General features: G+C 62.2%; 1 protein-coding gene across 8 annotated transcripts; it reads left to right on the top strand.

Moving 5' to 3' along the window:
• The first annotated feature begins 240 nt into the window (after positions 1–240).
• On the top strand, positions 241–21,540 carry LOC135421710 (diacylglycerol kinase delta-like). Of its 8 annotated transcripts, none has more exons than XM_064670371.1 (30): positions 241–425; positions 1,387–1,631; positions 10,563–10,673; positions 10,788–10,868; positions 11,070–11,174; positions 11,366–11,498; positions 11,693–11,799; positions 12,225–12,350; positions 12,497–12,599; positions 14,139–14,301; positions 14,398–14,506; positions 14,679–14,818; positions 14,956–15,037; positions 15,531–15,622; positions 15,880–15,979; positions 16,236–16,476; positions 16,757–16,855; positions 16,967–17,066; positions 17,530–17,637; positions 18,103–18,199; positions 18,277–18,384; positions 18,552–18,665; positions 18,859–18,993; positions 19,077–19,243; positions 19,367–19,484; positions 19,574–19,660; positions 19,772–19,888; positions 19,958–20,069; positions 20,544–20,671; positions 21,091–21,540. In XM_064670371.1, the coding sequence occupies exons 2-30, from the start codon at positions 1,434–1,436 to the stop codon at positions 21,163–21,165; spliced, it is 3,456 nt and encodes a 1,151-aa protein (XP_064526441.1). In that variant the 5' UTR covers positions 241–425; positions 1,387–1,433; the 3' UTR covers positions 21,166–21,540. The 8 variants fall into 8 exon arrangements, with proteins under 8 accessions (XP_064526441.1, XP_064526440.1, XP_064526439.1 ...); XM_064670370.1 differs by having other exon boundaries at positions 20,541–20,671; XM_064670369.1 differs by having other exon boundaries at positions 19,574–19,888; positions 20,541–20,671.
• The last annotated feature ends 195 nt before the right edge of the window (positions 21,541–21,735 follow it).

Raw genomic sequence — 21,735 nt, 5'->3', positions numbered from 1 at the left:
CAATCCGGGAGGGGATGGGGGGGGCTGTGCGCGCCTGTGCGCGCCTGTGCGCACGCGGGAGCGCGCACACATATGTGCGCGGCGGTGGCGGCGGTGCCCGTGCGCGCCCGCGCCGGGTGTTGCCCGCACCGTGTCCGCGTGGGCGGGCAGGCGCGCACGTGCTCCGCCGTGCCCGCGCGGGTGCCGCACACGGATGCGCGCGGCGGGTGCCCGCCGTGCCCGCATGCTCGGGGCCGTGCGTGGGCCGCCCGAGCCGCGCAGCAGCGCCCGCCGCGCCGAGCAGGCCGGGGCTTGCGGCAGGGGCAGGGCCGGGGCTGCCTGCGGAGGCACGTCCCGGCGGGGCCAGGGGGGGCTGCGGACGGCGGGCGGGGGCCGAAGGAAGAGCGACCTTGCACCGGCAGCGGCGGCGGCTCGGGTCGCGCAAGGTGTGTGCGGAGCGGGGGGCGCTCCGCCTTCCCCCCTCGCCCGGGCGTGCTGCGGGATGCTCGGCGGGGACCCGGCTCCCCGGCAGCGCCGAGGCTGGAGGGGGGAATGCGCCCAGGAAGGGGGTGGTCATCAGGACAGCGCTCGCTCCCTCCTGCCTGCCCTTCCCGCAACGCTTGTTGCTGCGCGGGGAGACGGCGCCGCGCTTGCCGGCAGCCGCGGGGAAGGGGGACGAGGGGGGGGAGCGGCGGACCCGGCCCGCGGTAGAAGCGTGGGGCCCGGCACGGCGCCGTGCGGTGCCCCCCCCCTCCGCCCCCGGCCCGGGCACGGCAGCCCTGCAGCCGTTCAGGCTCGCTCGTCCAGGTAGGTGTTCCCCCGGTCCCCCCGCAGCCCTCGGGGCCGGCAGGGATGCCATGGGGAGATGGCTTCCCCCGCATGCGGCAACCCCGCACCCCCCTTCCATCCCAGCCCGCCCGCAGACACCTGCTCGGGGCTGGCGACCCATGCGCGGGGCGGGACGTGCTCCCATCCGTTCCCGGTTTCTGGAGCCAGGTGGATGGCGGGGGCAGCTGCTGCTTTTCATGGAGACCGCCCGCAGCCCCCGGCCACGCAGCAGCACCCGGGGAATGGGCAATGAGGGGGGCTAGCACAGGCTGCGGGGAGGGGGTGCGCCCCTCTGCACCAGTGCCAGGGCGTGGGGCAGCCACAGTCTCCCGCGGCCGAGCCAGGAACGGCGTTGCGGTGCCAGGTGGGCTGAGGAAGAGTTGGGACACCGAAAAAAGGCGAGGACGGGAAACTTTGCCTGCAAGGATGCCACCCTGAGCGGCGTTCCTGGGCGAGGAAGCGCCATCTCCCTTGATTTCCAGGATTGCACCTCCCAGCTGGCTGAGTCCCAGAGGGTGAGGGGCCACGCATCCCCTTTCAGGGCTCTTCCTCCACTCCTGAGTGTCCTTGTCCTCTCAGGGCTGTCACGGGAGGCTGCAGAGCCCTGAGCCAAACCGGGTAGGAAGATGGCCGAGAAGCTGGTGCCTGGGGACCTGTTCTTGAGGAAGACCCGTGAGTCGGTGTCCTCCCTGGACTCGGACAAGCTGGCACCCATCTCACCCGAGGTGGGCGGTGAGGAGTCGTCCGACAGCGAGGGCGAGCAGGAGGACAGTTCCCACAAGCTCATCCGGAAGGTTTCCACCTCGGGGCAGATGAGGAGCAAGGTCAGGGCTGTGGGGTGCCTGGGGTGAGGGACTGGTTGGGTGTGGGGTACTGCCAAGAGTGGGGCAGGGCAGTTCACCTGCTCCAGGGTGTAAATCAGTGCCAGGCACTTGCTGCTGGCAGACTCGACCCAGCCAGAGCCAGGAGGGTTCTGGCCCCTGTGCCCTGCAGGAGGGCACATAGAAAAGGTGCAAACCCCACAGTGGTAGTGTCAGTATTGGTCCCATGGGGCTGTGGAGTGCGGATTTTTTCCCACCATTCAGGAACAGGGTCTCTCCCATACCTGGACTGCCTTCATCCCATGTTTGTATCCCCTGGGTTCCCCCTGTGTTCTCCCACCCCATGTCCCTGGAGGAAGAGGACTCTTTTCAGGGAGGCTCTGCCCTGTGGATGCTCTGTGGCTGAGATTTAGGGTCCTGTCAGTTCCACAGGCTCCTGGCATCCCACACCCTGCTGCAGGCACTGCGTGTGCAGCGCTTGGTGGGTGGCAAAATGGAATCTGCATCTTTCCTAGTGCCCCAGATTCATTTGGCGGTGCCAGCTCCCCTGTGGACCCCATTCCCACGGTCTTCCCTAGGTCCAATCCCCTATGGTGGTTTGTTGGATGGATGGGGACACCTTTGAGGTCAGACGTGACACTCGTGCTTCTCGGCCATTGGCACGACAGCAGCTGGGGGGGGTGTGTGTGTGTCACAGTTTGCTCAGAGGAAGCTATTTTGGTAGGACCTACAAAAATAAGGGGCGCAGCGCCTTTGGCCAAGCAGCAGCGCGTGGCCATCGGTGTCCCAGGTGGGGGCAGTGAAATGGCCAGGCACCTCCCGCCTGCAGCGCAGGGAGAAATAACCTGGGCCGAATGGCCGAGTGGGAAGCGGGGAGAGAAGGAGGTTTGGGGGGCGGCGTTTTGGGGGGGGAGGATGTGGGCACAACACCGGGAGGATGCTCTGGGCGGCGTGCCGGGCGAGCGGTCCCTTTGCGTCCGCCTTCCGGCTGCGGGCAGGAGGTGGCAGAGTGAGTCAAGGTGGTGCCTGCAGTGCTGGGCGGCGCGCAGGGGCTGCCAGAAGTCCCCCTGCAGCCGGCCTCTGGTGCCAGCCACCCCTCGATGGGGATTTGGTGGCTGCGCTACCCTGGGGAAGGGGCGGACAGCTCTGAAAACGCGGCAGAAGGATGCAGTTGCGGAGCACAGGGGCGTCCCCGGGTTCTGGTGTTGAGTGCTGCGGGCACGGAGGGAGGCAGTGGGGATGGGGTGGTGTGCTGCGTCCGGTGGCAGCTTGGGGATGCTTGGGGCTGGGACGGGCTCCCGCTGGCCCTGGATTGGCTGTTGTGCCAAGCCTGGTGCACTGGCATGAGGTGGGGCAAAGGGCTCTTGCCCAGGGGTGTGGAAATTGCTTGCTCCCAACGTGGCACCCTGGAGTTTTCCCACTTGGCAGGAGACATTTCAGGGGCATGCGGCATTGAGGGGGCTCTCGCCGAGTCCCTCTGGATGCTCATGGAATGTGCCTCAGTTTCCCTTTCTTTGGAGCAGGCTGGCACCAGCTGTGCCCAACCTGGCTGCGAGGTGGGTGCCGTGGGCTGTGCCAGGTTCAGGGGGCTGTGTGGGGGGGCACGGTGGGAAGCCAGGACGGTGGGCAGGGTCCTGGGGTACTTAGTGCTATGTGTGAGCTCTCAGCACCCTCCCAGAGGGGTGGCAGCAGCCTCTGGAATTTGCCACGCAGCACTTGCCATGCTGTGGGGCACAGGGACATTGCAAGGAGCCATCAATGCTAGGAAACCTGAGAGAGAGGGCCGATGACTGGGCTGTGCCCGGGTCTTAGAGCAGCAGCACAGGGACATGAGCAGGCTCTGAGCCCCCAGCTCAGGCACCACAGCCCCCCCTGCCATTAGCAGGTTCAGCCTCGCCGCTGACAGGCTGCGCGTGGGGAAAGGCTGAGCTGCCGACTCCCTGCCTGCATCCTGCCTGGCATGAGCAATTAGCCATGCAGGAGGTGATGCTGTGCAGCGTGCCAGGGGAGGCAGGTGGCGTGATGGATGGGCAGGCGGAAAGGACGCGTCTGAGTTAACAGCCCGCGGAGCTGGGAAGAGAGGGTGTGAGCCTGGCTGGGCTGGAGCTGGAGGGGCTGAGGGCGAGCTGTGTATGCCTCCCCTGCCACCTAAGTGTTTTCAGGATTGGGGTTCACTGTTTTTCCTGAGGATTCCTTTGCCTTGGTCCTGATGGGCAGGACCGTGCTTGCCAGCCTGGCTCCTTGCTGGATGGGCTCCTTCCTTCCCTATGGAGATGAGGATTTTGGGATGAGATTTCTTCTGCCACATAGGTCAGGCTGTCCCTGGCTCACAGTTCTGCCACAGCACGTGTTCTGCCCATCACTCCAGCCACAGCCACAGTGTGTGTACCATGGCAGGCACCTTCCCGAGCCACCTCCACACCCCTGTCACCCGTGTGGGGCTGGGGTGAGGGGAGGGAACCATTGCCTGCACCCCAGGGGAAGGTACCTAATGAGCACACAGTTAATGAGGGAGAGAGAGTCCAGTGCCAGGGCAGCAGCTCCTGAGACAACCGGGTTAGTGGCAGGGGGAGGGAGCACACTGGCCTACTTTTTGGCCGTTGGCAGTGGGTGAAGTGCTGGAGGGAGTCTATAGGAGCTTGCCATGTTGGGGGGCTGGGAGGGGTCAGGACCCCCACCCCACTGCCCATCCACACTGACAGGGGGGACCCAGGTGATGGGAGTGAGCAGCTTCCCCCATGCCAGGCTGTTGTCCAGCCCCTGGGACAGGAGCAGGTGAGGATCATTTTGGGATCCGCTGAATCCTTCCTGATCACCACTCCCCAGTCCCAGTGCCTCCACACCCCAAATGCCCATTTCCCCACCCCCTCCTCAAATCTCCCCATCAGTCTTGTCCCCCCACTCCACCCCCAACTTGGCTTCCTCCAGGCTGGAACTGTGGATGCCCTGCAGGGCATTTTGTGCCAGCATCGGCTTGGAGGCGACGAGGTCATTGTGCTCAGTGACAATGACAGCTGCCAGGTGCAGGTGCCCCCGCCAGACTGAATAGCCCCAGGACACATCGGGTCTTGCTGTCAGCCCCTTCTCTTCCTCCTCAATGCATCTGGGGGCTGCCAGTTGCCTGCACCAGGTTCTAGGGGGGGTGCAAGGGCAGAGCGGGAGGGGGATGCGATGCTGCTCCCCGGCGCTGGTCCCCTTAGGGCTGGGCATGGAGGGGAAAGAGGGGACACAGACTCTGGGGTGCACCAACACATTTAAGGTGCTGGGGGTGGGAGGGCACATCCTACCTGTGTGGCCAGGGTGCTCAGCTCCCAGCACTGCCTTGGCACAGGCTGTCCTGGCAGCTGAGCGGAGGCGGGGAGGGATCCGGCAGCGCTGCTTGGTTCTGGGGTGCTGGCACCAGAGCTGGGAGGTGGAGGCACTGAGAGGGACACAGTGCATGCCAGGGATCCAGGGTTGCCCACAGTGTGGGCACAATGTGCATGGCCATGGTGGGCAGGGGCATGGCTTGTCTGCTGTTTGCAAAGGGGAGTCATGTTCATAATTCCTGATCTTGAGATAACGTCACAGGTGTTTGGTGGGGCTGGGGGACCCACCAGCATTCTCCCAGGGGGCTTGGTGAGGTCAGTGGGATTAGTGGTACTCCAAGGAATGGGTGCTTGTCATCCTTGCTGGAGGCACTGGGAATCCTGCAGGCTCAGGGTGCCCCAGGGATGGGGCAAGTGGTGCCTGTGGATGTTGAGCTGTTGGGGCAGCTGTGGGGAGCCTGATGGGGCGGTGCTGTAGAGCCAGGCTGTAGGGAGGGCTGCCTGCTGACGTCTGAAACCTGGCCAAAAGACAAGGAAAGCTGCTGGGGCCAGACCTGGAAACCTCCCTCCTGCAGCAGGAGGGTGGCATCTGGCTCCCAGGCAGTGCATTGTCCAGACTTGACACTGATGGGAGACTGGAGCATCCCTTGTATGGAGAGAGGCTGGGAGAGCTGGGACTGTTCAGCCTGGAGGGGAGGTTGTATCCAGGGGGTCCTCAGTGGTGTGGATCAATATTTGAAGGGGAGGGTGCCACAAAGAGGGAACCATGTTCTCAATGTTGTCTGCCAATGGGCAGAGATGAAACAATAGGAAATTGCATCTGAACACAAGAAAACACTGCCTGCGACCAGGGAGGCTGGGCTTGCTCTCATTAATCAGGGCTCACCAAGCCAGTGCCTGGGGTGTGAAGATAGCCCCAGTGTCGCCAGCCGGATGTTTGAGGTTTCTCAAGCACCCTGCCCTCTCTCCCCGCTCACTTTTTCCATTATGCAAGTGTCTCTCTTGCCTGTCCGTGGCTGGGCAGGGTGGGAGGGCTGTGCCTGGCAGCACCGGGGCACAAGGGGCAGGGGGGAACCAGCACGGGGTGGGCTGGTGTGGGATGCCTGCCAGCAGGATGCCTGGGGACCGATGTGGCTGTAGATAGGGAAGCACAAGCTCATTTCTAAAAAGAAGCTGCTGGGGGGTGAGGTGTGAGGGGGATTGCCTTTCTTCTGGGTGCTCCTTCCCTCATTCCTCTCCGTTAATTCTCTGTCCCCTTTCAATGGTCTGAGCCTCGTGGCACCATGTAATGGCATGTCAGGACCGTTGCCGGAATCTCCTTTCAAGCACCCACCCAGCACTGGGAAGGGGTATTTGTGGTCCTGCAATGGCAGCAGGGGTCCTCAGGGAGCAGATGAGCCTGTTGGGCCACAGCACGCCCTGGGCAACGAGCCTCCTGACTGCCTGGTCCCGGAAGAGCTCTGCTGTGTTGCAAAGCCTGATAAGGTTTCCAACCGACTCTAGTCCACAGGGTACCCAGCAGCTGCTGGCAGCCCCACTGCTGGGCTGTTTGAGGGCTGCTAGCTCTCCTCTGCTGTTCTGGCATCTGCTGGCTCAGCTCTGACCCAACTGGACCCCAGCTTGTACCCGGTGGGCTGCTGCATTTGGAGGAGGAGGGCAGCTGCCTGGAATGATGCTGGTGCGATGCAGGTCGGTGTGTTGGCAGGTGATCGGTCTTCTCTCCCCTCTCCTCCCCAGTGAGGCATTGCATGGTCACAGGGACAAGCATATTCCTTCAGGAGTTGTGTAGGGCTGCCAACTGGGTGGGCAGGCAAGTGTGGTGCTCATCAGCCATATGTGCCAGCATTCCTGAGTAACAACCTTCCTGGCTCTTCTCCAGCAGCTGCTTCGCTGTCCAAGTCAATCCCAGCAGGAAAACCCTCCTGCCCCAACTGAGGTCAGACCTGGCTGCACAACGGGCTCTTCCCAGGAATGATGGTGGCAGAGCTGGGAGAAGGGGGATGGCAGAGTGGAACAGGAACCTGGAGCTCTGCCTTAGGGCTGAGGGAAGGGTTGGCATTTTGGGGTGCACCCTGGCCTGGAAGAAGCCCTGCTGGAGTGTGGTCCCAGGGGGCAATGAGCTCACCTAGGCTGTGCTTCAATGTATGCCAAGCATACAGCCAGCCTGTGGCATGATGGCCCCTGGGACCAGCCCAGTCCTGGCAGGGCACTTTACTGGAGGCTGGCCATCCTTACAGGACCATTTTTAGAAGACCCTGCTGCCACTGCTGCTCCAGCTGCCTCTGAGCTGGAGGTGGCCGTTTGTCTGCAGATACCATATGGTTTCATTCTTGCCTTTGCCTCCCCACCCTGCATCTCTGGGCACAACCCAGGTGGTGCTGTGTCCCCTGGGCTGGAGAGAGCAGGGAGGGACCTCGGGATGGGGCAGTGGAGTGCTAGGGCAGAGCCCTGCAGAGGGGAGCTGGTCTTGTGCTGGTTGCTGGGCAGGTTGCACATGGCTCTGGGTGTTGTCACACTGCATCGCCACCTCTCTTGCTGGTATGGGACCAGCGCTGACTTTGCTGAGGCTCCCTGCAGCGCTGCCTGGGGTTCTGCAGCCAGAAAAGCCATGGTTAGGTGAGTGGAGGGGCTCAGTCTTGTTTCGAGGTGTGAGTGGCACACCACAGTCACAGCTGTGCGGTGGCCAGTGCAGAACTCCCAGCCTGATGACCAGGGGCTGCCAGTGCCCCCAGAAGCTCTCCAGGAAAAAGTGCCTATGCTGCATGTGCTCAACTCTGACTCCTATGAGCTCTGAGGTACCTGAAAGCCACTTGCTGTAGGGAGCTGTTGTTACTGTGGTGATCCTGGAGATGAGCCCTGGCATGGCCCATCTGCCCTTGCCATCCCCACCCCTTTCCCCTCCGTGAAGGGAAAACACCAGGCTCACTCAGCAGTGCCTGCTGCACTGTGGCTTCCCACACACGGCCAGGCCTGCTGCTGGCTTTGGCCATCAGGTCTCCTCCTGTTCCTCGTGCCAAAAGCAGGGGTCCAAAACCATGGAGCCACTTGGGAACTGCTCCCAGCAGGCACTCCTGGCTGAGACCCACAGACAAAATACTGGGTTTGTGGGTGGCTCACCCCACGGACAAAAAATTGCGTTTGTGGGTGGCTCACCCCAGTGACAACCTGGAGTAGCCCTCTGGCACCCCAGATTCATGTGCCTGCCCAGGCAGTGTGGGACAGCCAGGCTCCAGGGCTCATTTAGGAGAGGGGACCTGCCTCGTTTTCCCCAGGGAGAGGGCTGGCTGGCCAGCCCCATGCTGACATCAGCTAAACCTGTACCCCATGGCGTCAGCACCAGTGGTGATGGAGCGTGGGTGGGCAGGCGCTGGTGTGAGGGGGTGTGCAGCAAAGTGCTGCTCATGGTGGCACAGAGGGCTTGGGTTTTGTTGCCCAAAGCAGCCCCTGAGGGTGGGCGTGGGGAGAGGTGCCCTCTGAGCTTCTCTGCACCAGCTTTGCTGCCCGGTGTTGGGATGCTGGGGATTAGTCTGCAAAGGGTGGAAACTGGGACACACTCCCCCAGCTGTGGCACTTGGGGTGTTGTAAAACTCTAATGGGTGTTGTGGTGGAGGTGGGAGGGCTCTTCATTTCAGGCTGTGCCGTAGACCATGCTGGCACAGTGGGGGCAGCTGCATCCTGTCCCTGGAATGGCCAGGACTGGGACATTTTGGGGCTGGGTGATGCCTTGTTGCTGGTATCTGTCAGGAGTTGCTGCTGGGGGTGTTTCAGCTCTGATCCCCTTGCAGGGGCAGGTGCTGCCCTCCCAGGCAGCTGTCCTTGCTGTATCCTGCCATCCACGTGGTCCTGGAGGCAGGCAGAGCTGAGCACCCAAGGCCTGTTGGCTGTGATAGCTCTGAGCCACAGTCATGGACCTGCCTCTTCTTCCTTCTTCTTGTCATCCTGTTCTCCTGCTCCTCCCTGTCACATCTCCCCTGTCACATCTCCCCATGCCACCCCTTGCTGTCACACACTGCCTGCCTGTCCTTTGCAGCAACAGCAACGACTGCATCAAACGCAGCACCTGCACCCAGAGTGTGCAACCAGGGGTGGTGGAGGTGGCATTTGTGACCGGAACCCACCTGGCCATGGCAACACCCTGGCCTGTCCTCTCCTGGCATTGGACAAGGACTGCTAGGGTGCATGGTTTGTGTGTATCTAGGGGGGTCACAGCTGGACCCTGCTGGAAGGCCACGCTCCCCTTGCTGCTCAGGGCAGCTCTGGGTTCACCGTCTCCTCTGCGTTCTCACAGCTGAGAGGCCACGGAGGGGACATGGTGTGTCCCAGTGGGGACAGTGGGGCTGTTTGAACCTACACTGACACTCATAGGCATCGTGGTGGTCCACCACAGCAGAACTCTGTGCTGGTCCCGGGGGCAAAGCATCATTAGAGACCAATAAAGGCTTCAAACTGCAAGCTGGAAGAGAGCTGGGAACATCACAGTGCATGCCCAGGGAGCTTGGGGAGGGGCCAGGGATCTGAGGGAATTGAGGCTCAGGGAGCACCCCAGGTGGGGTTTTGGCTTCTTTGTGACTTTGGAGGCTTCTGCTACTCCTGGTGCTCTGACCACCTAGTTCAGAGCCGTGGGGCAGTGGATTAAGGCTGGGGCCCGGCGCTGGTGTGTTTGTAGGCTGACGGGTGCCTGGGTGCCAGCTCTCGCAGCACACGGGCTGGGCACGGGAGTGCGGGGCCCCGGGGCCACGGTTCTCTAGCTCTGCCCTCGGTGCCCAGCGGTAATTCGCCGTTAAATGTGGCTTGTCACTGTGTGACGGAATCGAATACAAGCGCTGTAGCAGCTAATTGCAGAGGAGCAGCTGAACGGGGCTGCCGGCGGTGTTTAAAGAAGATACAATCAAAGATGAGGCAGTGCCAGAGCATCTCTGCCGCCCCACTCAGCACAGGCTCGTAGCCACGTTGCAAACACTAATTAATTGAGTCTTGTAAACACGGCTGCGAGGAGGGTAAATATTGGCAGGTGCTGCGGTTCGGGGAGGGCAGAGGACAGGCAGCCAGGCTGCAGAGATGTGCTGTGCTGTGGGGGATGCTCTACCTGCTGTGGGCTGCCCTCAGCCCCAGGTTGTCCCCTCCAGGGGCTGTGGGGGCCGGATAGGGCTGGCTGCACCCCAGTTTTCTGCTCTCCACCCTGTCTGGGGCTGGAGTCCCCAGGTAATTCTGCCTCCAAGATGCAGTCCTGGTGCCTCTGGGGCACTGGTGTCACCTCTCAGGGAGCTCTCCTGGCCCTGGCTCTGCCCTTGGCTTCTGGGGAGCTGCAGCAGGTTGAGGCTCTCTGGGCACTGTGCTGGGGATGGGGAGGAAATGTCAGCAGCAGGGGCTCTGTACCACTGGAGTCCTGCATCTGCCACCCCTGCCATGCCCAGCAACATCCTTCCAGATAATCCTTCTGGGAGTGCCCAGTGCCCAGGGGATGGTGGGCAGGGGACATAATTTGCCCTGCTACATCCAGCACAGAGTGAGCCCCAGAATGTCCCATCTGTGCTCCTGGGGACCCAGAGACTGGTGTCACAGGGGAAGGCTGTGGCTTGGGGGTCCTGGGGGGCTGCAGGAGCTCAGGACGTTGTGGTCTCTGCAGAAAAGCGTGAAGGAGGGGCTGTTGCTGAAGCAGACGAGCTCCTTCCAGAGATGGAAGAGGCGATACTTCAAGCTGCGCGGCAGGACACTCTATTATGCTAAGGATGCCAAGGTAGGCTGTGGGGGAGCTTCCAGCACGCTCAGCTGGGGGGACCTGAGCCTGCCAGCCCAGGAGGGGACAGAGATCCCTACCTGGTGGACTGAGGCTCTGCTTTCTCCCTTGCAGTCCCTCATCTTTGACGAGGTGGACCTGTCGGACGCTAGCGTGGCCGAGACCAGCACCAAGAACATCAACAACAGTTTCACGGTGAGGGGGGTGTGGGGTCCACTGCACCCCGTGGAGACCTCGGCATCTCGTGGGGAGGCACCGCGGAACCCCCTCACCCCCCCAGAGCCATGGGGTGCCCCGTAGCATGGCCTTGTGTGCCAGGGGTTTGCTGGGGGCTGTGCTGGGGGCTGGCTGGCCTGGCGGTGGCCTCGCGGGAGGACGTGGTGGTGGCTGTTGCAGGTGATCACACCGTTCCGGAAACTCATCCTATGCGCGGAGAACCGGAAGGAGATGGAGGACTGGATCAGTGCCCTGAAGTCTGTCCAGAAGTGGGAGATCCATGAGGTGACGTGGGCAGGGGGCTACGGGTGGGTACCACTCTGAGTGCCTTTGGCTGTGAGGCAAGAGCTGCTGCCCTTGGCACAGCCCCACAAGGAGGACAGGAGTCAGACTGGAGGGACTCGGGGGGCCAGGAGGGAGGGAGTGCCGGGTGAGGGTCCCTGGCACTGACAGTGCAGGGCTGTGCCCCCCAGCAGGCCACGCAGTTCAACATGGAGCACTTCTCGGGCATGCACAACTGGTACGCCTGCTCCCACGCCCGCCCCACCTTCTGCAACGTGTGCCGGGAAGCCCTCCCGGGGGTCACCTCACACGGCCTCTCCTGCGAAGGTCAGTGCCAGGGTCCTGCTGGGGATGGGCAGGGGCCAGGATCGGGGCAGAGCACCCTCTTGGGACTGGACCAGAGCAGGAGGGGTGCAGGGTGATGCCCACTGGCTGCATCCCCAGATGCAGAGGGGGTTTGGGACCAGGGCTGTGCATCCCATGGGGTCCTTTCCCACTCCTCATTGCTCCCCCCTGTGCAGTCTGCAAGTTCAAGGCACACAAGCGCTGTGCTGTCAGAGCCACGAACAACTGCAAGTGGACAACGCTGGCTTCCATTGGCACTGAAATCATCGAGGACGAGGATGGGGTAAGCACGTAGGAGTTCCTGTCAGGGATCCTGTAAGGACAGATCCACTAGCTGAGCTGGTCTTGCTATGACCAAATCAGGAAGCAGGAAGGTCCCTGGTTGCTGTCCCCTGCACTGTGTGGCCTCTAGGCTTGGCTCTGCAAGGACATGGCTTGGGGATACCTCTGCCACCCTACATCAGGATCCCTTGTTGCTCTCCAAATGGGGCCTCTCCCAGACATTTTCTGGGGACACCTCTGCCCTGCCCCATGTACTGCAAGGGCAGGCAGGGACAAGAGGGCACAGGAGGGGTCTCAGGCCTGCCTTGCCCTGCCCTTGGGCATCATACTCTGCCCACCTCCTCCGTGGTGCCTGGGGGAAGGGGTGGCCTCTGACACTGTCCCTGAGGCAGGCAGGACTCCACTAGTGGCTGCCCCTCTCTGCAGGTGGCCATGCCCCACCAGTGGCTGGAGGGGAACCTGCCCGTCAGCGCGCGCTGTGCCGTCTGCGACCGCGCCTGCGGCAGCGTCCGGAGGCTGCAGGACTGGCGGTGCCTCTGGTGCAAGGCCATCGTAAGGATGTCCCCATCCCTGTCCCCACCCCTCTCCCGGTACAGACAGCACTGCCCCTCTGGGGTGCATCACTGGGAAAGCTGAGGCTGGGGACTTCAGTGCTGCGTCCCCCAGCTTTGCTGATGCAGATGTCCCCGTGTCTCCAGGTTCACAGTGCCTGCAAGGAGCAATTTGGCAAGAGGTGCCCCCTGGGCCAGTACAAAGTGTCCATCATCCCGCCAACTGCCTTGAACAGCATCGATTCGGATGGTGAGTCATGGAGAGCATAGGGCTGGGCTAGGGGGAAAGACTGTTTGGGACAGGGCTCTGAGCTCCTCTGAAGGCTTTGGCTTGTGGCACTGCCTTGAACAGCATCGATTCGGATGGTGAGTCATGGAGAGCATAGGGCTGGGCTAGGGGGAAAGACAAGCTGTTTGGGACAGGGCTCTGAGCTCTCTGAGCTCCTCTGCAGGCTTTGGGTTGTGGCACTGTGCCTGTTTTGTGGGGCACAGTTGCCTTGCGCTCTGCTCCAGGGCTGCGGTGGTGTCCTGTGGGCTTTGGGGTGGCACTTCTTGCCCGCATGTGGCTTCAATTGCTTCTGCCAGGCTACCTCTCATAGTGGCTCCGGTCATGGTCCCTCCATGCTGGGGTCAGTGGTGCCAGTCCTGCCCCCTTGATGTGCGGCTGTTGCACCCCAGTGATTCAGCATCTAACAGGACAGGATGAGGTTCTTGCTTGGGTTATTTCCCAGTGTGTGAACCTCAGCTGGTTTTTTGGTAGTGCAGAGCACAGCTTTGCCCAGGCATGGGGCACTGCAGGGAGAAGCCATGCAGAGCCTGGGGGGACCCCTCCCACTATCTCTGTCTCCTGAGGGGCCCAGCTGGCCTCCGCTGAGCAAAATCTGTTCTTCTCCTCCGGATATTTCCTTCTTCGTTCTTTAATGCTTTTCACCACTCAGCTCAGCCGGTGGCTCATCTGCCTCTCGTTACTCATCGGGATGCTGTCAGGGTAACCATCACGCGGCTGCTCCTTGGCTCCAGAGCCTCCGCTGCTGGTGGCTGATCCCTGGCAGCGTCTCTGCCCTATCTCTCTCCAGCAGCCCAACCAGCCATGCCTGTGGATGCTGCCCAGCCGCCTGGGCTCTGCTGCCGTGGGAGCAGCTCAGCGAGGCCTCGGCCCCCCCTTGTCCTGCCCCGCTGTCCCACTCAGGCACATGGGTGCCGCTGGCAGCAGGCTGTTCCGCGGCAGCCCACGCTCTGACTCAGCAGCCCCCAGTGCTTTGCGTTGCAGATCTGCTCTGCTCGGCTGGGAGCGGAGATGGAGCAATGCCCAGGCCAGGAGGGGCTGGGCTGCAGGGATGTTGCCCCTGCTGTGCTGGAGGTGCTGAGGCTACTAGTCACAGCCTATTGGGCTCTAAGGGCAGTGGCTGAGGGCTGGTGCCAGTGGCAGTGATGACTGTTGCGTTCCCTGCTGCAGCATTGCCGGGTCTGCCAAGGGAAGCAGCCATCAGGCACTGGCCCAGGGCCTGGGGTGGCCAAGACGTGCCTGAGGCGGGTGCGGGCTCCTGGCCAGCTATCAATCCTGCTCTGCCTCAGGCACATTTCGTTCCCTATCTCATTTCCTTAAAAGCACGGTGCTTCCTCTTCCCTGTACCCCTTACCATCCCCTGGGCACCCTGATCGCTGTCCCTCCGGCCCCATCACTCCACAGGTCAGGCACAGCACAGTCGGGGTGTCCACGTGGCCTCTGCTCTCCTGAGGTGTCTATGGGGACTGGTAGTTGAGGTTCACATGCTTGGGCTCACTGCAGGTTTTTGGAAAGCCACCTGCCCCTCGACCTGCTCCAGCCCTCTCCTGGCCTTTGTAAACTCCAAGAGTGGGGACAACCAGGGAGTCAAGTTTCTGCGCAAGTTCAAGCAGTTCCTCAACCCGGCCCAAGTCTTTGACCTCATGAACGGGGGCCCACACCTGGGGTAAGTGCCAGCCTGGGCACTCAGGGGTGACCCTGGTGGGGTTCTGGCAGGCACCCAGCACAGCCCCCAGCCCCTCTATCCTTGCCCCCCATCCAGGCTGCGCCTCTTCCAGAAGTTCTCTACCTTCCGGATCCTGGTGTGTGGGGGGGATGGCAGTGTGGGCTGGGTGCTCTCTGAGATTGATGCCCTTGGCCTCCACAAGCAGGTGAGTGGGAGTCACCACTGGCACAGGCTGGCACCATCCCCAGCACTGGGCACTCAGCCCAGCTGGGACCTCCCTGTGTGCCCCGGGGTGCTGTGAGTGATGGGCAGGGTGGGGTTGGGGGTGTCAGAGATGCCCCTGGGGGCTGCTCTGAGCCCCCCCATCTCTCCTGCAGTGCCAGCTGGGTGTCCTGCCCCTGGGGACTGGCAATGACCTGGCACGGGTGCTGGGCTGGGGCAGCCTGTGCGATGATGATACCCAGCTGCTGCAGATCCTGGAGAAGCTGGAAAGGGCCACCACCAAGATGCTGGACCGGTGAGCATGGCGCGGGACACACACCACTCTGCCCCTGTCCTGCCTTGGCACCTCTCAGGCAGCCTGTCCCTGTTCCCTGCCCATCCCTGTGCTGGAGGACCACGAGGTGGCAGACAGCCACGGTCTCTGCTCGGCAGGTGGAGTGTGCTGACCTACGAGGCCCCCAAGCAGTCCCCCCCAGCCCTGAAGGAGGAAGAGAATGGGGACTCCAACATCCAGGTGGGAACTGTTGGCGTTTGAGGGCTTGAGATGGGGGAGGGCAGGCTGGAGGGCAGGTTTCTGTTCAACCCATCAGCCTATTTGGGGGCACACAGAAAGGGATTGCACAGGGAGAGGTCATGCTGGGGGTCCCTGGGGATTGAGGCTATGAGGGGGCTGTCAGGTGGCTGCATCCAATGAAATGAGTCTGGTAGGTCTCAGCATGTGCAGTTAGGAGCAGGCAGCAGGTGAGGTAGAGCTGGCCTGCTGCTGGCCAGCTGCTTTGGACTCTTCTGTGTCCTCCCCTTCAGCCTCTTGCCTCAGTTTCCCTCCTACTGTGGCTGAGCATCCCCTCTGCCCAGCAGCACGGGCAGGGCTGCCCTCAGGGATGGGGAGCAGGCTGAAGAAGGGCTGTTCATCCCCAGTCCAGGGCTGGCCAGGCAAGGCTCCATCCTCAAGTGGGGCACATGGCAGGATGGCAGGGCTCCAGCCGTCCTCCCCTGTGCCTCTCCAGGCCCAGATCTCCCATTATGCTGACTCTGTTGCCTTCCACCTGGCCAAGATCCTGGAGTCGGACAAGCACTCAGTGGTGATCTCCTCTGCAAAGTAAGGAGAGGGCTGTCGATGGGGGTGCCAGAGCCCTCTTACTGGGCTGGGTCGTGTCCCCATGGGCACTGCACCCCTCTCAGCCAGGCTGTCTCATCTGGCCACCAGTAGCTGCCAACTGTGCTGGTGCCCAGCAGATAATCCTGGCACTGCCCCTCTGGAGTTGGGGGTGCTATCCCAGCAGTCCCCCTGGCTGGCATCTGTACCCAGCTGGCCATGCTGTGCCCCTCTCCACCTCCTGCTGCTTCCCTCGGCAGGTTCCTCTGTGGCACTGTCAATGACTTTGTGGCTGAGGTAGGCCGGGCTTACAAGAGGGCAACAGAGAACAAGCAGGAGGCTGAGCTGATGGCAAGAAAGGTGGGTTGCAGGGTAGCTGGAGAGCTGGGGCAAGCTGGTGGCACAGCCCCAGAGGAGTGGGGGGCTGGGAGGGGCTGTTCTGGGGAGCTGTGCCCTTGCTGTGCATGTATTGGGGTGTTCTGTGCTTGGGGGTGCCCAGGCATGGGGTTTCCAGATGCTTGGGGATGCCCAGTCACTCAGGGTGCCCAGGGAAGCGCCCAGCACTGGCAGGGGCAGCAGCTTGTGCTGGGTGCTGAGTGGGGTGGGGGTCCCACAGTGTGCCATGCTGAATGAGAAGCTGGACTCGCTGGTGCGGGAGCTGAATGAGGAGGCTCAGGCCGTCATGGTCCCCGAGGGAATGGCACAAGCCACCCCTGCTGATGCCAAGGACCAGGAGAAAGGTGGCAGCTTCAACCCCAGCCCCGTGCCTCGCATCTTCAAATCCAAGGAGCAGCTCATGCTGCGGGCGAACAGCCTGAAGAAAGCCCTGCGGCAAATCATCGAGCAGGCGGAGAAAGGTGAGGGGGTGGTGGGGACTGGCAGTTTCCCTGATGCTGCAGCAGCCTGGCACGGGCTGTGGAGCCACCGTGGGTTGGTGCTGGACCCGTGCCTTAGCTTCCCCTCGCGAACTGCATCAGCCCTTCTCTGACGCTTGGTGTGGTTGAGGGAAATCCCCATCCCGGGGCAGAGTTGCCACCCTGGGCCCTGGCTGGCACGAGCCCCCAAGGCTGACCTGGGGAGGGGGCACAGGGCCACGGGGCTGCCCAGACTCCCTGTCATGCCCCTCTTTGCATCCAGCTGTGGATGAGCAGAACAAGCAGACCCAAGCCTATCGTGGCACCGTGGGCGCCAGCAAGGACAGCTCAGAGGAGCTCAACAAGGAGGAGGAGAGGCTCAGTAAGATGCCAGTGGGGCACATGCTTTTTTGTGGGGGCACGAGGGTGAGCCATGGAATGGGCTCAGGGTGAGCACCCGTGCAGCAGCTGCCTCCCTCTCCCCGTTGGTCAGGCTCCCGGCGGGTGACGGTGACCTCTGCATCTTCCTCCATCATCTTGGACCGGCCAGACACCTTCGGCAGCTTGCAGTTCCCCGAAGACCCCAGCACCCTGTGAGTCTGGGCTCCTGCCTGCCCCGGGGAACCCTGGCCCACCGTTGCTTCCCCTCATGAAGTGGGAGCAGAGCTGGTACCACACTGCCTCTTGGAGGTGGCTGCTGGGCAAGCCTCCCGACACCAGTGTGGTGTCCCTGGTGCCAGGCACTTCCCAGCCCCGCAGTACCCATGGTGGGGGAGCCTGCCTGTGCCTGGTATGGGATCTGTAGCTGATACTGGGAGCTCGGGGCTCCCCCCTGCCCAGTGCAGTCAGGTCCTGGGTGTTCCACATGTGTCCTGCTGTGGGGACTGAGGGGACTGCAGCCATCCCTGCTAGCTTTGATCAGGCTTCCCGGTGATAGCCCCTCTGGGAGCTCATGCCACTGCTCTGGCAGATGTTACACCCCATCCTCCAGTACCAGCCCAGTGGTGCCAGTGTGCAGCTGCCTCCCAACCCACTGTCCCTGTCTGCTGCTTTCAGCCACTTCTTGGAGAAATGCGTCATGAATAACTACTTTGGCATTGGTCTGGATGCAAAGATCTCCCTGGAGTTCAACAACAAACGGGATGAGCACCCCAAGAAGTGCAGGTTGGCTGGAACCCCCCCAATTTCCCCCAGAAAAAACTTGTATCCCTGGCTCCCCAGTGCCTGCACCAGGAGGGACTGTCAAGATGCTAGGAGCTATGGGTGTGGCTTTGTGCTGCTGCGCTGGGGACTCCTGCCTGCAGCAGGTGTTCACCTGCACCCAGTGCTGGGACGAGCACCCTGTGGGTGGGCAGCAGGCTGCAAGTACCCCAGGAAGTGTGAAATCGTGAGGGCTTGGTGGGATTTACTCACTCTGCACCTGGGTAGAGGGACAATGCCATGCTGGCATGGAAGGGTCCACATCTGGGTGCCACATGCTGTGGCTTGGCTCTCCTGGGAGCAGGCAGCAGGCAGCCCCACTGCTTAGGAAGTGGGGAAACTGAGGCAGGGCCAGTGGCCCAGGATGGTTCCGCCCAGTGTCCCCAGGAGGGTGCAGAGCCCCCTGACCCTTCCCTCTTCGCCCCACAGCAGCCGCACCAAGAACATGATGTGGTACGGGGTGCTGGGCACCAAGGAGCTCCTGCAGCGCACCTACAAGAACCTGGAGCAGCGGGTGCAGCTGGAGGTACGGGTTCAGGGGAGCAGAGATAGGGCGGGGGGGTGGCATTGCAGCGGCCCCCCAGGCTCAGCCCTCTCTTGCAGTGTGACGGGGTGCCCATCTCGCTGCCCAGCCTGCAGGGCATCGCTGTCCTCAACATCCCCAGCTATGCTGGGGGCATCAACTTCTGGGGAGGCACCAAGGAGGACAATGTGAGTGCCAGTGCTGTGAGGTGGGTTGGAGGGGCATGATGTCCTTCCCACAGTCCCAGGAAAAACCCAGGGTTGGGGTTTTTCCTGCCTTGGACGCACATGGGGGAAAAAGCTGGATCCCAGAATGAACCCAGTTTGGAAGTCTTGCTTGTACTGGTCTTCTACAGAACTTCGGGGCTCCATCCTTCGATGACAAGAAGCTGGAGGTGGTGGCTGTCTTTGGCAGCATCCAGATGGCTGTGTCACGGGTCATCAACCTCCAGCACCATCGCATCGCACAGGTAGGGGCAAGGAACCTTGTGGGTGCCACCACCCCGAGCGGTGCCAGAAAGCTTTTGGGGCAGCAGTGGAGACTGGGGCAGTGCGGTTCCACTTGGCTCAGTTCCTGCCTGGCCCTTGCATGGCCCTGGGAGGCTCTTCAACCAGAGGTGCAGAGCCAGCCGCAATGCCAACCATGGGCTGTCCGCCCCACAGTGCCGCGTGGTGAAGATCACCATCCGGGGGGATGAGGGCGTCCCCGTGCAGGTGGATGGAGAGGCCTGGATCCAGCCACCTGGGGTCATCAAGATCCAGCACAAGAACCGAGCCCAGATGCTGACAAGGGACCGGGTGAGCTTGGGGTGCACAGCAGGACCGTGCTGGGCCACAGGGAGGTGTGACAGGCTCAGGGGGGCCATGTCTGTCCCCTGCAGGCATTTGAAAGCACCCTCAAGTCCTGGGAGGACAAGCAGAAAGGGGAGAGCTACCGAGCAGCCGCCCGACCACGGCTCAGCTCCCAGCAGTCCATGGAGTACCTGACGGAGGAGGAGAGCAGCCTCTTACAGCAGGTCTCGCGGGTTGCCGAGACCCTCATTGCCAGGTCAGACTGTGGGAAGCGGGATGTGGTGGGCACGGAGATGAGGGGAGAGCTGTGCTGTGGCCACACAGAACTGCCTGCCCAGCCCAGGGGAGCCTGAGCAGCTCCAGCCCCTGTCACCCACAGGATCCATGAGGCAGCCAAGGCTCACAAAGCTGTGGAGCAGGAGCTGGCTCACGCAGTCAACGCCAGCTCCCTGGCGCTGAGCGAAGCCCTCTCCAACAAAGCTGCTGGCACCTCAGAGGTGAGCTGGGGCTGGGAGTGCAAGGCAGCCTCCTTCACCCACCCTCCCAGGGCTCTGCTGCTCAATGGTTACCCCTCTGTGCCCCCCAGTTTCTCAGCAGGAATGCGGCTGTGGAGGTGGTGCTGAGCATCAAGGAGCTGTACGCTGAGACCAGGGCATTCCTGGAGGGGAAGGCGGTGAGTGAGGGGCTGGGTAGCACCCAGAATCCCCCAACAGAGGGGCCTGTGCCCTTGGCTGGTACCTCTGGGGGTGGCAGCAGGGCTGGGGATGGTCCCTGTCCCCCACAGCTGGACTCACCGCAGGAGGAGGAGGTCCTTCACGGCCCCCTGAATGTGCTGGGCCAGGAGCTGCAGCGGCTGCTGGACGTCCACTGGCTGGGGCCCATTGCCCACCCTGCTGAGGAGGTGGGTGCACAGGGGCTGGGGGTTGTCTCCGGGGAGCTGTAGCACCCTGCTCAGCCTGGCTTCTTGCAGGAAGGTGCCGGCAGTGCCAACAAGGGCAGCTTCAAGCTTCGCCTCAACATCCCCAAACCCAGGAAGGAGAAGGACAAGCTGCAAAAGCAAAAGGCCAACAGCGCGCTCCCAGGTAAAGCGAGCAGTGTGCCAGGGAGAGACAGGTGCAGCCTCTGATGACCTATCCCTTGGCCTCCTGTCCTGGGCACGCTGTGGGAAGGGGGACAGGGCATGTCCTGGCTGCCTGGGGCTGTCACCTTTGTCACCCTAGCCCCTTAAAGCTTACTTTTTCTGCTGTCAGACATGCAGAGCCCCCCAACCCTGTAACTTCACTGCAAGGGGGAGAAAGGGGCTGTGGTACTGCTCAGCCCTTTGGGTAGGTCCCTCACCCAGAGCTGGGGGTCTTGTTGAGGGGGAGCAGCTCATTTGTTCTGTAAGTAAGCTACAGAGAGGACAGACCTCTCCAGCTTGAGTCTGCTGCAGCCTCTGGCCCTGCAGGAGCCAAGGGTGGGAGGGGGGATGCTTGCTGCTGGCTGCCTGCCCTGCTGCGTCCGGCTGCCTCTGCAGGCCCCAGGCCACCTCTGTGGTTTTCCTCCCTTGCTAGCAGAGAAGTGGGGCTCCGAGGAGGTGGCAGCTTGGCTGGAAGCGCTCGGTTTAGGGGAGTACAGAGACATTTTTGTCCGGCATGACATCCAGGGCTCAGAGTTGATCCTGCTGGAGAGGAGAGACCTGAAGGTACAGCCCCCTTATGCCCCCTGAGGGACCCCCAGGCCTGGGGAGCATGGTGTCCTCCATCCCTCCTGGTGGTGGGGCAAAGGCAGGTGCTGACCCTCCACCTGGCCCCGCAGGGCTGAGCTTGCGCAGCTTGCACACAGGGGCTGGAAGCAGGGGAGGGGCTGTCCCTGGTCCTCCAGCTTGCAAGGCTCCAAACACTTGCCCAAAGCAAGATCAATAGCACCCTGCCCTCTCCTGCACCCAGGCATGGGGACATGCTTGTAAGAGGACAGAGGGCTCCAAGCAAGCACCATGCTCCAGCAAAGAGAGCAGGGGGAGGTGGGCTGTGCAGCCTTGTCTCTGCCCTGAGGCTTCCCTGCCAGTGAGAGCCCAGGGCTGGCCCCTGCAGGTACATCAGCTCCCCTCTTTCCTTCCTGCAGGACCTTGGGATCACCAAAGTGGGCCACATGAAGAGGATCCTTCAGGCCATTAAAGAGCTCAGCAACCCACCCTAGGGCTGTCAGTGGGGCAGCAGCCCAGCCCTGGTGCTGGGTGGGTGCTGCTCACAGGGACCTGGGGGGTGGGTAAGGGAACAGATCCCTGCCCTGCCCCATGTGTGTGGAGCCCCCTCGCTTGCCTCGCTGTATCTGTCTGTCCCCACTGTCCCTGGAGCCACTGCTTCTCCCTAAGCCTGTGGGGCTGGAGACACTAAAGCAGAGGTCTAACCCCATAGATGATGTGGTCTGACCAACAGTCCAGCCCCAACAGGGTCACTACAGGAGCTGGGGCCACCCTCTCTGTGCCCAAGCTGGGGCCAAAGCAGTTTCCCCTTCCCCATGTGGGTATTTAAGCTGTGTAAATATTTGGAGAGAAGATACTCACTGCTGCTGCTCGTGTAGTGTCATTATTAAGGGGAAAGTGAGGGGTGGGGAGGAGGGAATTGGGAATCCCTTTCCGCCCTTCCCCCCTCAGGTCCCTGATCCCCCATCATGGAACCCCCAACCCTGCTCTCACCCTCTGTCCCATTACAGCAAGGGGAAGTACAGCACTGGGGCTCATAATCTCCCCTGCCAGCATGTGTGGCA

Source organism: Pseudopipra pipra, chromosome 13 (genome assembly GCF_036250125.1).
Source record: "Pseudopipra pipra isolate bDixPip1 chromosome 13, bDixPip1.hap1, whole genome shotgun sequence".
Lineage (NCBI taxonomy): Eukaryota > Metazoa > Chordata > Aves > Passeriformes > Pipridae > Pseudopipra > Pseudopipra pipra.
Note: the sequence above shows the minus strand (reverse complement) of the source record. Positions and strands in the feature narration are given on the sequence as shown.